Raw genomic sequence first — 12,494 nt, forward strand, 5'->3', positions numbered from 1 at the left:
GGCTGGGGTCCCTGGGAATGGTGACATCCTGTCATGGGGCAAGCGCTCCTGGCAAGTTTAGCCTGGGAAAAGGAAGTGTTGGGAGCCCTCTGCTCCAGCGCAGCGAAGAGCTGCAGTTCATTACTAGTGGTGGGACTGACACAAGGAGCAATCTTGCTTAACAGCTGCAGGGCTGGGGGAATTTAGGGTTTCCCAACGATTTAGAAAATTTTTGGTTTCACTCTAGACTGGACCAAGCCCAGCCGTTTCACACGGCATCCAATTTAGAAGAAAATGACACAGTTTAGAAAAAACCTCTACCCAGATATTCTCTTTGTCTTTTGTGCATTTGCACGGCAGCGGCAGGCATACGTGTATGAGAGCGCGAGAGCGAGCGTGCGCAGGCGAGGGCTGTACGCTGCACCCTCCTTTCCACCCGTGCGCAAGTTTCCTCAGCTGACGCCTAAGGACGCAGTAGGCACGTGCTCCTCCTCGCCAGGCGAAGCTTTGTGCACATACTTTGTATAATTCCTGTGACACTAACACAAGCTGCAAATTTTTCTGCGCTTTAAACAGCCTGACATTTGCCATCCAAAATGCTTTGTACGTTACAGGTCTTCAACAAGGAATCTGCCCTTTGGTACAAAAGGACTTTGAAACTTAAAAGACTCACAAGCTATCATAAATTCCATGCATACTTGTCATCCCGTCTCTAAAAATCTACAGTTTAAAGCTCTTTTTGTGTTCACGGATTGTACGTACGCAAGCAAATACGCCCTCAATCTCATGCCTACTGATTTCGGAAGTGGATAATCTTCAACTCACCGTCACATGCTCAGACCCCCAAAGCAACAAGGCACGTAGGCACAGGCCGAGCTTTCAAACCCAAACACAGCCTCACGGATTTCAGAGGGACTTAAGCGCATACTTGAAGGCTCTGCAGAGCAACAGCAGATTCCTCACGCACTTAAAGCTAAGCATGTGTTTAAGGGTTTTGCTGAAGCAGGGCCGCAGCCTGCTAAGAGAGCGCGCCAGCCCGCTCTAACAGGTTAGAGCGAAGCGGGCAGCATTTAATAAGAAATGGAGCGGGTTTTCAAAGGAGAAACCAAGCGGTTCAGGTTGGTGGGTAAGCAAGCGCCAGGCAGGGCACCCAAGCGTGTCCACTCCGTGATGCCAGTGTCCCACGGGCTGCCTGTGCTCCTGGAAAGCTGCGCGTGCAGCAGGAGAGAGCCTCCCCATCGCCCTCACAGTATCTGCAACCTGACCTGCATCTGCAACTACACCACAACCGTTTCCCACCAGATTACTTAACGTTTCATTAGAAATTAATTAAATGCTTTTGCGGTGAGGTAGCAACAGGAAATGGCTGCTCCAGGCAGCTCTCCTCCTTCGCCGTTGGAGGCTTACGTACGACCCTTTGCTGCAATGGCTGAGATTTAAAGCCACCAGCTGATGCTTGCCACATCACCAACTTTCGGCTTCTGCTTGAATGGTTGGTTTCTGGCCAGTTTGGCCTGCAGGTGGGCCAGCAGCACCCAATCCGGCTGGGCACCGCACTTCTGGATGGGACCATGAGCACGGGAGTGAACGGCAGGAAAGGAAGAGTGAAGCAAGGTGAGCTCCTTCCACACACGCGAGCACTGCCGTGTAAACCCCCACTCACTTGACTTTGGCCGCTTGCGGGATGTCTCGCAGCTCTTCGTGAAGGCGGAGAACTTTGGGATATTTCTTTTCAACAATAGTGATGAGATAGTGCAAAAGAGTAATGTTCCTAGGAGAGAAGCAAGGCGAGGTTAGGATGGCAGCGTCACAGCTCCCCAGCCCAGCGGCTGCTCCACTTCAGGGAGCTGGGAGCTGAATTGAGCCTTTTGGTTAAATCACAGCCCTGGTAACTAAGCATCCTCCAGGACTTCTCCCAGGAGACTGCTCACTGCCATCCAGGAGGCTGCTGCATTGCCCCATGCTGTGGACACGGAATAGCCCTGGCCGCCCTATGCAAGGGCAGGTGATGACGGCTTTGGGTGCTTCCAATCTCATCTGCTTCCAATTCACTTCTTCACCTTCACTCTGAGCACTAAGGTCCATAAATCAGTTCACTACAGAGCCTGAGTGTCTACTACAGGATCTGAATACAGGAGATATCTAGATAACCCTCTAGGTAGAGCTGCACATCCTCACCCTTCTGGTAGCCCTCGCACACTTTGTGGGTTGCAAACCACGACAGGGACCCAGGGAGGTGATCGGAACATCGCAGTTCTTTCTTCCACCACCTCTGCTGAGAGCTGAGGCCCTACCAGCTCCAGCTCAGCTGGTGGCTATACACAGGGGTCTCCAAGGAGGGGAGCCTAGAAAATCCCTCCAGCAGCACTGTTCCTGGCAGGGAGCCAAGGTCAGCAAAATGGCTCAGGCCACTGCAGGATCAGCTGACATCCCTCCTCTCAGCTGTTGCAAGCATGGGGGCTCTTCCTGTTCATCACAGCTGATGGGAAACACTTTCTGCTTGCCCTGGCACCAAAATGTCCATGCATCTCCCAAGGGGGTGCTGTGCTGTCCAAGCAACATGTCCACAAAGTCACTGAGATCCCACAGGTGCCAAACTTCCTTCCCCAACACTAATTGGAAACACATATGAGCGTGCAGGGAGGGAGACCCCAAAAGAGACAGTCCCACCTCGATCACCGAAACACGCTTTCTACCCCAACCTGAAACAGCCTTTGAGGAGGTACAAGTCTCAATTGCTATTTAGTAGGCCCAGAAAGGAAAACCCTTAACAGCCCCTGTGTTAATCTATAACTGGCTCCTTTCAAACCTGTCCTGCTCCAAAAATGTAGGCTTGCTTAACCAGAAGTGCCAGATGGGGCAGAAGGAGGGAGGAGAAGGCTCTCGCATAGCCACATCCCAAAGGCAGGGACCTCCCATCTTTCCCTGCAGCAAAAGCAGAACCCGCAGAAGCCTCTAAGGATGAGGGTAAAAGAGAGCACTCACTTGTCAATGCTGGACTTGGTGTCTGCGATCTTGTTCAGGCTGGAGATTTTAAACCCAAAGGCATTTCCCCTCTGGCCTTTGTTCATGTAGTTCCCAAAGGCCAGAACCACTTCCAGCAACTGCTGCAGGCTGCTGCTCTGAAGCACTGCCTTGGAGCCGGCACGGATCGCTGCAAGGACACAGAGGTGAGGGACGTTACCACCCGCATGCAGCGAGTCCTGGCCTGGAGGGCACATCACTCCCTTTTCCTTGTGGCAGCCCTCTCACTCCCGCACGGCCAAGGCTGACCACCAACTCCCTCCCTCCTGGGATGCCTCTGCAATTTCCGTGCGGGCCAGGCTTGCTCTTGCCTGGAGAGCAAGTACTGCTTATGAAAAACAGGAGATTGCAGAACTCTTTCTGTGCCAGCACAAAGCCCCTTAGCAAGAGAAGAAAACCAGCAGGAGATCCAACCACTTGCCTTCAACCTTGGGTTTGACTTCTGCAACTCTCTCTGCAAACTTCTTCTTAAAGTAGAGGGACTGCAGCCTTTGCTGGTAATGGTTTATCCTGCCAGGACAGAGAGGTACAGGTTGAGCACTGCTTGCCCCAGGCAGAGGAAGTTGCTCTGCTGTTCGCAGCTGTGCTTACAAAGCACACTTAAGCCAAACTGATTCAAAAATAATGACCACCTTTCTCTCTGAAACTACACTGAGGTGGAAAAAAAAATTACAACTTAAACCACAACTTTTTTGGGGCTCACCCACGTGGGCTCTTAAGTACATGCTTAAGTCTGTCCTTAACTCAGGAGGTTCAAAAAGTGCCTATTTATGCCCTACTGCAATCAACAAACAGTCCATTTAAGACCACTCTTGAGCAGAGATGCTGATCAGATCTGGGCTCCTAACAGTTTTGCAGTGGGCTATGGTTGGATGCAGACACGTCGGCTTCCAGTACAGATAAAACTGGACCTTTAGATGCTCAAAATGATCACCTGTACCCACCTGAGTGGAAGAACCAGCAACACATCCCAGTCCAACCCTTTACTGATCAAGTTAGGGATTGCTCTGTTTATGTTGGTCATATTTAGGCTATGCAAGATCTCAATTATGAGCAAATGGCAATTTGATTTGAGTCATTTGGACCAGGACCCACAGGAGACATGCTCACAGACAACAAGGCCACAGGCTGCACTCATGTTGTATTAATCAGAGATGACAAACACATCACACTCAGCACAGGCCACAGGGCAAATTAAAAAACTAGGCCTGAAATCAGGGTAAATACTTGCATCAGCATGTTGTGCTTTCCAAACGATGAAGGCACGAGAACAACATTTGGGCAAGAGACTGTGAAGAAGAAAGGTGACCTGAAACAGAAAAGCTAATTCTGAACGCCATCTAGCCCTGAGGGCTCAAGTCTGAACTTCACAGCTCCATCCTACCTGCCTTTGACATTCAACAACTACACTGTGCACGTTATTGATTGGTGTGTTTCTCACGGAGAACAGGAACGTTTCTATTTTTGATCTCCTGGAATGATCTTGGATTGTAAAACTCACTGACTTTACAACCAAGTAACTTGCTCAAAGTTCAGCTAAGAAATTTCCTCACAGCAAAAATTCAGAGTTCAATATTCAGTTGGATTTAAATAAGGAGCTTCAAGATTTTAAACCGGCACCTCTGGAGGATGTGCGTGCAAAAGATAAGGCTATCCATCCCTCAAGACCTCTAAGCCTTAAATGATTGCTACCAGGATCAGGAAGAAAAGACATTTCCTTTCTGTCTCATATTCTTGAGAGCCTTAGGGACAAGTCATTGATAGAGGTAAGAAGTTGGACTCAGTGGACTGAACAGCTACATAGCATGACAAAATTTACGTCCATCAGCCTTGAGTTTTCATCAGGATATATTAGTATTGGGGGAAAAAGAACATTGCTGTGGAACTGCTTTCATTCAAACAGCACTTTCTGCCTCAGCCTTGACGCACGTGATGCAGTCTTATGCAGAGAGTTTGTGCCAGACTGAGTTTTCTTTCCCAAACGAGAGGGTAGTATTTTGGGAGAGCCCCCCGAGAACTGCCTGAGCTCCCAGAGTGGAGATGCTGCTCCTCGGCTGAGCTCAGCTCTCTGCGAGATGATGCCCCGTTTCCTCAATGATCTTTAGCCCAGCCAGGGGTCCCTGACACCTCTCAAGAGAATTGCAGCTCCCTGTTCCTCTCTTGCCACCTGACTGGGTCCATTTCTGATCTGTCCTGCTGCTGCTCATCTTGGTATGCAACCCTGATTTTGAGTGCACAGCATCAACAGTGATCCTTACGGGTGGGTGCACCTCACCTTCTCTCACATCAGTTTGGCCCACACATTTCATGACATGCAAAACACGAAGTATGGCACGTTTTCAGCCCACACTTTATGAAGCAACAGCCTCATGATCAGCCTGCTCCACCCTTGCAGGCCACTGGCTGAAATGCCATGTCTCACACGAGCCAGCCTACCTGCTCATTTCAAAGAGGAACCGGTCGGCCTTGGCCATGCGGTCCAGCTCGTGCTTATGCTCTTCCAGGAGGTCAATGTCACCTTTTTCAGGAACAAATTTCAGGAGCTAAACAAGGGAAAGCAGGTTTGTAGACATAAGATCCATGCACAGTTTCACGGTTCCTCATGAGCAAATGCAAGACCTAGCCACCATCTCCTCAATACATACAGAAAATGACTTCAAATCTCCTACAAAAAACAAGTATGTTATCATTTTCCTATTCTCCTTCCTCCTGTTACCCCATCACATCTGTGTCTCTGGTTTCTGCCCTGCCCTGCCATCACTCCAGTTTTACAACAGATGTACTACGTCTGTTCCAAGGTTTCAACATCAACCCTGTTAAAGGAGATTAGAGGGATCTCATTTGCTGCAACCTACATATTGCAGATGGAAGTTTTGTGCAATGCATCCTTCCACTTTTCTGCTGAGACAAGCTGAAATGGCCTGTCTCAATTTTATGGACAGGCAAGTAAATGGGCAGATAAAATGCTCCTAAAGGGATTCAAGGGGCTCAGAAATCAAACTTCTTTCTTGAGGACTGCACAAACTCTGAATGAGCTTTGAAAAATGCAATTAAGAAATGAAACTCCACCAAGCATGAACTGCAAGTTTCAGTCAGGAAACATGTAACCGGCACTGCCGAACCAGACAGCCTTGAGGTCCCACACCTAGAGGTGGAAACAGGCCTTTAGACATCATTTTGCGTCTTTGCTGACAGGTTTGGCATGCTTTTGAGCCCAAAGGTGTTGCAGGGTCTGTGGACACAGCTACGGTTCTGCAAACCCCCAATACCTGGAGAAATGACACAGGCTCATGGGGCGTTCCCACCTCGCATGGTGTGGCCAGATTTAAAAGGTGCTATGAAAACAAGGAACAGAATGGCGCATGCATCACCCACCTGTTCCAGCATGTCTTTTGGGAGGTCCTCCTGTTCATCCATCGTCAAAATTGCGCGTTTGATTTCTTCATTCGACAGCTTCAGCCTGGGAGGTGGAGGGAGGGAAGGAGAGTCGTTCATGCATGAAGCCCAGCCCCAGCAATCGTTTGCAGGATGGGAAAGGAAATTTCCCGCGCTTGCCAGTTTGGGAGAGACATTTGCTGAAATCACCCCGTGCTCCAGGACCACCTGCCTTCCCACTGAGCTGCAAATCCCACCTGCATCCTTGGTTTAGCTCAGTTGGTTAGAGCATGGTACTGCTAATGCCAAGGTCATGGGTTCAATCCCTGTACGGGGCTACGCCGAGGGTTGGACTAGACGACCTCCAGAGGTCCCTTCCAACCTTACCATTCTATGATCCCGGAGCATTCCCAGGGGCTTCGTGAAGATGCAGCGACAGGCTTGGGGGAATCAGGTCCCCCGCTGCCCGCTCACCAGAGGCAACCACCCTATCCCATCCACTGGGGATGAGCCCACATGCTGCAGAGACCAAGGTTTAGTTTCACCCAAATGGCATCTGAGATCTCAAGTGCTTTTGTGCTTTTCACAGGGCTCAAATGGAGCCGGGGCCGGGGGGGTGGGGCAGGAGCAGCATGTCCCGCTTATAAAGCCCCAGCAGATCCAGACAGCAGGGAAACTAGGGTGTGACCTACCGAAGTAAGACCAAGTGACAGATTTTTCCTTTGAGGCTAGCCCACGGCCACCACCTAAATCAGTTCTTCCATTGCTACAGACAGGATTTAGCTTCTCTGTAATGCAAGGAGGCAACTTGGGCAAGAAGATTCAAGAACATTTGTTTAGCCAAGTATGGATGCAGCCAAGAGACAGAAACAGCTTAATTTCTGGTCAGCAGCAGAATCGCAAATAGCAATCACAAATAACAGCATAAAGCATGTTTTTGAGACACAAGTGTGAATAAACGTGGTCAGTCCCTGCTCCTCCCAGCGGTGTTCGGCTACAGTCTCCCTTTAGGAAGAATGAAACAAACCCAAATTTGGGGGGAGCAGATGTCTTTTGAAGGGGGGGGAACCTCAAGTGTGACAGGCTGGAAACCAGCCCCCTTCCACCTTTCTCCTCCTCCGCTTCATGCAACAGAAATTGGAGATATGGATTTGATATTTCTTAAAACACAGACCACTGTATCACAGCAAGCAAAAACGTATGCTTTTCCCCCTAGCAGCTCTTTATTCCACAGCAGTCCACGCTGAGCTCAGGCAACAGATAGCTAGAGAGGCGCCCTCAGCTCCTCCCGGGTTAGGCTAGCCATTAATTACAGTTTAATGGGTCGGCAGCCCTCCCTGCGCACGCTGCCCACAAGGACCTTTGATTGCAAAACCACAAACATTCGTCTTCACGTTTTGCATCGCGGGTGACAGAGTAATGCGAGTGCAAGCGAGGGAAACACCCTTCTCCCTCCCGCCCTCGCCGCTCGCCCTGGCGGGGAAGCGGCACGCGCGGTTTGCACACCCTCTCCCCGCGTGGTTTTTTTTACTCGCAAGCCCCACGGGCTTGCACGCACACTTTTCCCGCTGCAAAGCGGCTCCGGCCGGCGTCGCGAGCTCCTAACCAGAGCGTGGCAGCGGTTAGCCGCACGACGGTTGCAGGAAATCGTTTGGGCGACGTAGTAATTTGGGTATTCCTGAGCAAGGATGACTACGCGCGAGCCGGCAGAAATAGAATTTGCCAGTTTGGCCGAAGGGGCGGGAGAAGAGGAGACGGGAGTGGAGGGGGAAGAGGGAGAAGCGTGAAAAAAAATAAAAACTCGGAATACCTAGCATTCAAACCTCCTTACAAGGCTAGGAATTAGGGCCGGGAGCAGCGAGGGCTGAGGCTGGGACCTCCCCGCGGGGCAGCACGCGGGGCTCAGCTGTTCCCACCGCAGCTGCTCCGCTCGCAGCCGCGGGGTCCCTGGCCGGGGGGTGCCGAGTGCCCGGGACGTGGGGCCGCTCGGCACCTTTCCCACCCCATCCTCGCACCCTGCAGCGGAGCCTGGCCCAGAGCGGGGAAACACGCCGAGAGCCCAGGCAAAGCGTCTTGAAGAGGACTTGAACGGAGAGTCGCACCAGCCAAGGCACGCAGGTCAGGAGAGCGGTTCGCAGCAGGTACCGGGACTACGAGAGGCAGCAGCGAGGGCTCGAGGAACCCCTCGGCCCCTAGTTTCAGCAATTAATATTGCCAAAAGGGGCTGAAATACTGGATGGGGCTCAAAGGAACGAGCTGAAACTGGGAACACATCCTGCAGCGGGATGGGAGACATTGGGGCTCAGCCTACACAGTTTGCCAGAAAGGAGACCTGGAGGTGGCCTGATCACTCCAAGTATCTACATGAGGAGGGTATTTTTTGTATTAGCTTCTGTTAGGATACCGGATCGAGACCTAACAGCTAGCTTTCGGAAAATGAAGCTAAAAATAAGAAGGGTGCCAGTCTCTTGGAACAGCCTAGTGAAGGATGGGTTTAATGGGAAATCTTTTGTTCAAGATTGGAGATGAAATACCAGCTTTACTGGGGTAGGTGGAGATTACACAGTGGGAAGAGAAGTGGCAGGTAAATATTTGTTCCACGGGAGCTCACGTTTCCCATCTGTCACTCAGTTCTCTTTCACCTCCTGTTCCCCTACCTCACATTCAAGGCAGAGTTTGTTAAAAGAGGAGTGAGGAAAAAATGGCCCCTGAAGCAGGGAAGAAGTTAAGATTTCTAAGTGGCCAAGATGGATGTGACACAGCCGGAGACATGAAGAACACGGGCCGCGTTTTCGAAATGGCAAGCCAGGCTTCTTGGGAGATGGCTAACCGGTTCTCTGATGCAGGGAAAGCAACAGAGATGCTGGTGGCTGGAGAGCAGGTACAACCAGGACGGCTGGAGGTGTCCGTCCTTCACCGTGGTGCTGGCACAGCCACCTCCAGCGGCGACATGTGCGGGCCACCGAAGCTGCAGCGCACACGGAGACGTGCAGAGCTTTGGACAGGCGAGCACCGCTGTGAATGATCCCCCGTGACAAGCCCCGTCTCCTTCGAGGGACGCGGGGCAACGCCGCCGCGTTCGCTCAGCTCTAGTGGGATGACGGACACAGCTCGTGACAGGTACGCGCGTCGCTGCAGGTAATGCGGTCACTGCTGGCAAGCCGCAGGAGGACTCGTTTTACACCTGGGCAGGGCTGAAGCCACCAGCAAATGTCACACCAGTCCCTACTTGCTGGGGCAGTACAGTGGGGCCTTGGTACGAGGTTGCTCTCAGGAGGACATCTAGGGGATCTCTGGGAGGAAAGAAAAGTTCCTGGAGAAAAGAACCAAGCTTGCAGGCAGCTGCCTCTCATCCAAAGCCAAACATCTAACACACACCCTTTCCACCACGATCATGTCCGGGTGGGTGGTGAGGGATGACGGTGACTTTTGTAAGCCCTGCTCATTAAAAGCAAGGTCAATAAATTAGTTAAAAAAAAAAAAAGGCCCAAAAAACCCCTTTCTCAGAAATCATCCAAAACGAGAGCCAAGAACAAGAGCCTGCCCCGCTATCGGCAGAGAGCAATCGCAGGGCGCCAGAAGAAAACAGCTTCTCAGACAATTTGATGGGAAAGGGGCCAGTGAAAGCTAGAAGCTTATCTATAACCACAATAATTATCATTGTTGGCAGCAGCTGCCGAACGCGAGCCGTCTGAGAGGAACGGGGTCACGGTACTTGCTGTCACGGGGATTTAAACCCGGCAGCCTGGAGATGCAAAGTGACAGCTCGCCAGGCTGACAGCGCAGGGCTATTTTGCGTGGCTTTTGTAGAGTCCAGCCAGGGCCGTAACAAGTGTGAAGGGGAAAAACAAATTCCGCCGGGGAAGGGACGCGCTCTCTTCAAAAGCCACATTCATTCGAGGAAAACGCTCAACACGGCCTCGCCGAAGGGAGAAATCAAATAAGCCTTTCACCTCCACTCCACTTGGAAAGGGGTGGACTAAAGTCTTGATGTGTATCACAAGTCTCCCGCACTCAAAATACACACGCAGAGCAAAAGCAAGGACGTGGTGGTTTCATTGAGTAAGACCCTATATTGCATTGACATCGGCATACTTGGGAGTATTCCTAAAAAAAAAGCGAATGTTAAAAATATTCTTGTGTTGCATTACTAGCTGAAGGAAAATCCAGTGATCTCACTACGCAGTAATTTCTCCCAAAGCAAGGGAAGCAGGCAAAAAAATAAATCTACAGAGAGAGATAAAGTATCTTGCTGGCCATAATCTTTCCACGCTGCAAGCCAGACAATGGCTGTTTAGTTTACAAATGTCTGGGCTAAAAAAGGGGCCAACCTTGCAGGTCCTTTCACATGTGAAAATCCACTCTCCTCTCCCCAGCGTGCCCAGCGAGGCAGGAGCCCAGCTGCTGAGAGCAACCCTGGGAGACCACAGCAAGCCAGGCTCTCCCATAGCACCACACGGAGGGCCCTGCAATGCCAGAGATAGGGAATTGCTGCTCACCCCAGTGTAGAGATGTGCAGCTGAGGCAGGCAGGGATTAAAGGATATGCCCAAGATCCCATGGAAGATCTGCTGAAGAAGCAGGGTTTGAGCCAGAGTCTACAACGGTCCATGGGAGCATGCTGAAGGATGCAGAGCCAGGGACTTCATCCCAAGATTGTCCTGCCTTTCTGCTACTTGGTGTTAAGAGTAAATCAGTGAAAGAGATTTTAGGGAGAGAAATCTCAATGTGCTCTTGTGCACACACAGGAAAGGGGCAGAATTGGATGCTGCTGCAATGCTGGAGAAATATCTTGGCTTGCTGGGTCCTTCAGCGAGGTTTCTCACCACACTGACCGAAGTCCTGAGGCGTGCACGGCTCAGCAGGCTCAGCACTTGGAAAAGCAGCAAGGTGCAAACTCCAGAGCACCTCCAGTAGAGCAGGTAGCAGAAGCCACTGCTCTGCCAGAGCCACTCGTCCTCCTGGGGCACAACCCCAAGGCAGGTGCCTGGAAGTGGCCCATCCTCCCTGTGCCTGGAGTTCACACCACGCCACATTGCTTCTCTCCTCCAGCACCACCACCACGCAGCATCGAGAGCTGTGTGGGCTCAGACTGCCGGGGATGGCCTGGAGAAACCACCAACAGCTCGTTTCAGCAAAGGGAGCACATTTGGATCTGCTGAGAGTCTGCGCTCACTCTTTTTTCACTTTTCTATATGTTTCTTTGGCTCAATATATTATTGCTAAAGAACTCTCACAGAGTTGGGGCAGGAGAGACCTCAGGGCTTGTGGGCTACCACTTGGGAAATATTTCCAGTCGAAGCAGTACACCCCCCCCCACCCCGGTGGCTGAGGGCCTGGATGCTCTTACCCTCCAAACCTCGCAGGAGAAGAGAGCCATGCAGGGTGCTGCAGGCCTCATCTGGACACCCAGAGGAAAAGCAGGATACAAGCAGTCAGAGGACAACCCTGCAAGGCAAGTCTGAGCCTCTCCTAGCAAATAACCCAAAGAGGAGGGTGGACAGGCTGTGGCCTATGTCTTGTCCTTTTTGCTAGTTCCATTGCTCAATATAAGCAACCTGTTTCCAGCCATCAATTTACTGGACGAGAAAGATTTATGAGTGAGATGAAATGGAGACCTTTATTGAGCAAGGCACCGTTGAAGTTAAGCACGACTAGCTCCCGTTCACACCGAAGGGGTTGTTTGCATGCTTAACTTCCAGTTGCATCCTTAAACACCTTGCCGAAATCCAGCTAAACTCACTCTGATTGCACACACACTAACTCCACTGGGAGCAGCACAACCAGTGCCCTGAACTAAGTTATTTTACTATCAGATGGCTGGCTGATGTAAACACATTCAACTGTGTGGTGCTTTAAACTCCACTTACTCCACCATCATCGGTGGGCTGAGGCTCCATCAGGAGTGCCCAATGCATAGGCTGGCTACTTACACACTTCAAATATATAGTGTTTTCCCCAGCGTAATAGAAGGCCCCTTCAACAGTTGCCAAAAAATAAATAAAATCCAATCTGAAGAAGATAAAAGATGAAATCAACCCCCCTCCAAATCCCCAGGAGGATTCACTGGGTAACGCAGCTCCTCTGAGGCTCTACAGGGACCCGTGAACTGCCACA

At 51.1% G+C, this 12,494-nt stretch overlaps 1 protein-coding gene across 3 annotated transcripts in view; it reads right to left on the bottom strand.

Moving 5' to 3' along the window:
* DAAM1 (dishevelled associated activator of morphogenesis 1) overlaps positions 1-12,494 on the bottom strand; it is a 117,475-nt gene that overhangs the window by 5,241 nt on the left and 99,740 nt on the right. For all 3 annotated transcript variants that reach the window (XM_062577405.1, XM_062577404.1, XM_062577406.1), the window contains 5 exons: positions 6,379-6,463; positions 5,440-5,546; positions 3,425-3,513; positions 2,965-3,133; positions 1,643-1,750 (listed from right to left, as the gene is read on the bottom strand). In XM_062577405.1, coding sequence (XP_062433389.1) covers positions 1,643-1,750; positions 2,965-3,133; positions 3,425-3,513; positions 5,440-5,546; positions 6,379-6,463 — 558 coding nt within the window. The remainder of the gene's footprint in view (positions 1-1,642; positions 1,751-2,964; positions 3,134-3,424; positions 3,514-5,439; positions 5,547-6,378; positions 6,464-12,494) is intronic.

Source organism: Rhea pennata, chromosome 5 (assembly GCF_028389875.1).
Source record: "Rhea pennata isolate bPtePen1 chromosome 5, bPtePen1.pri, whole genome shotgun sequence".
Classification (NCBI taxonomy): Eukaryota; Metazoa; Chordata; class Aves; order Rheiformes; family Rheidae; genus Rhea; species Rhea pennata.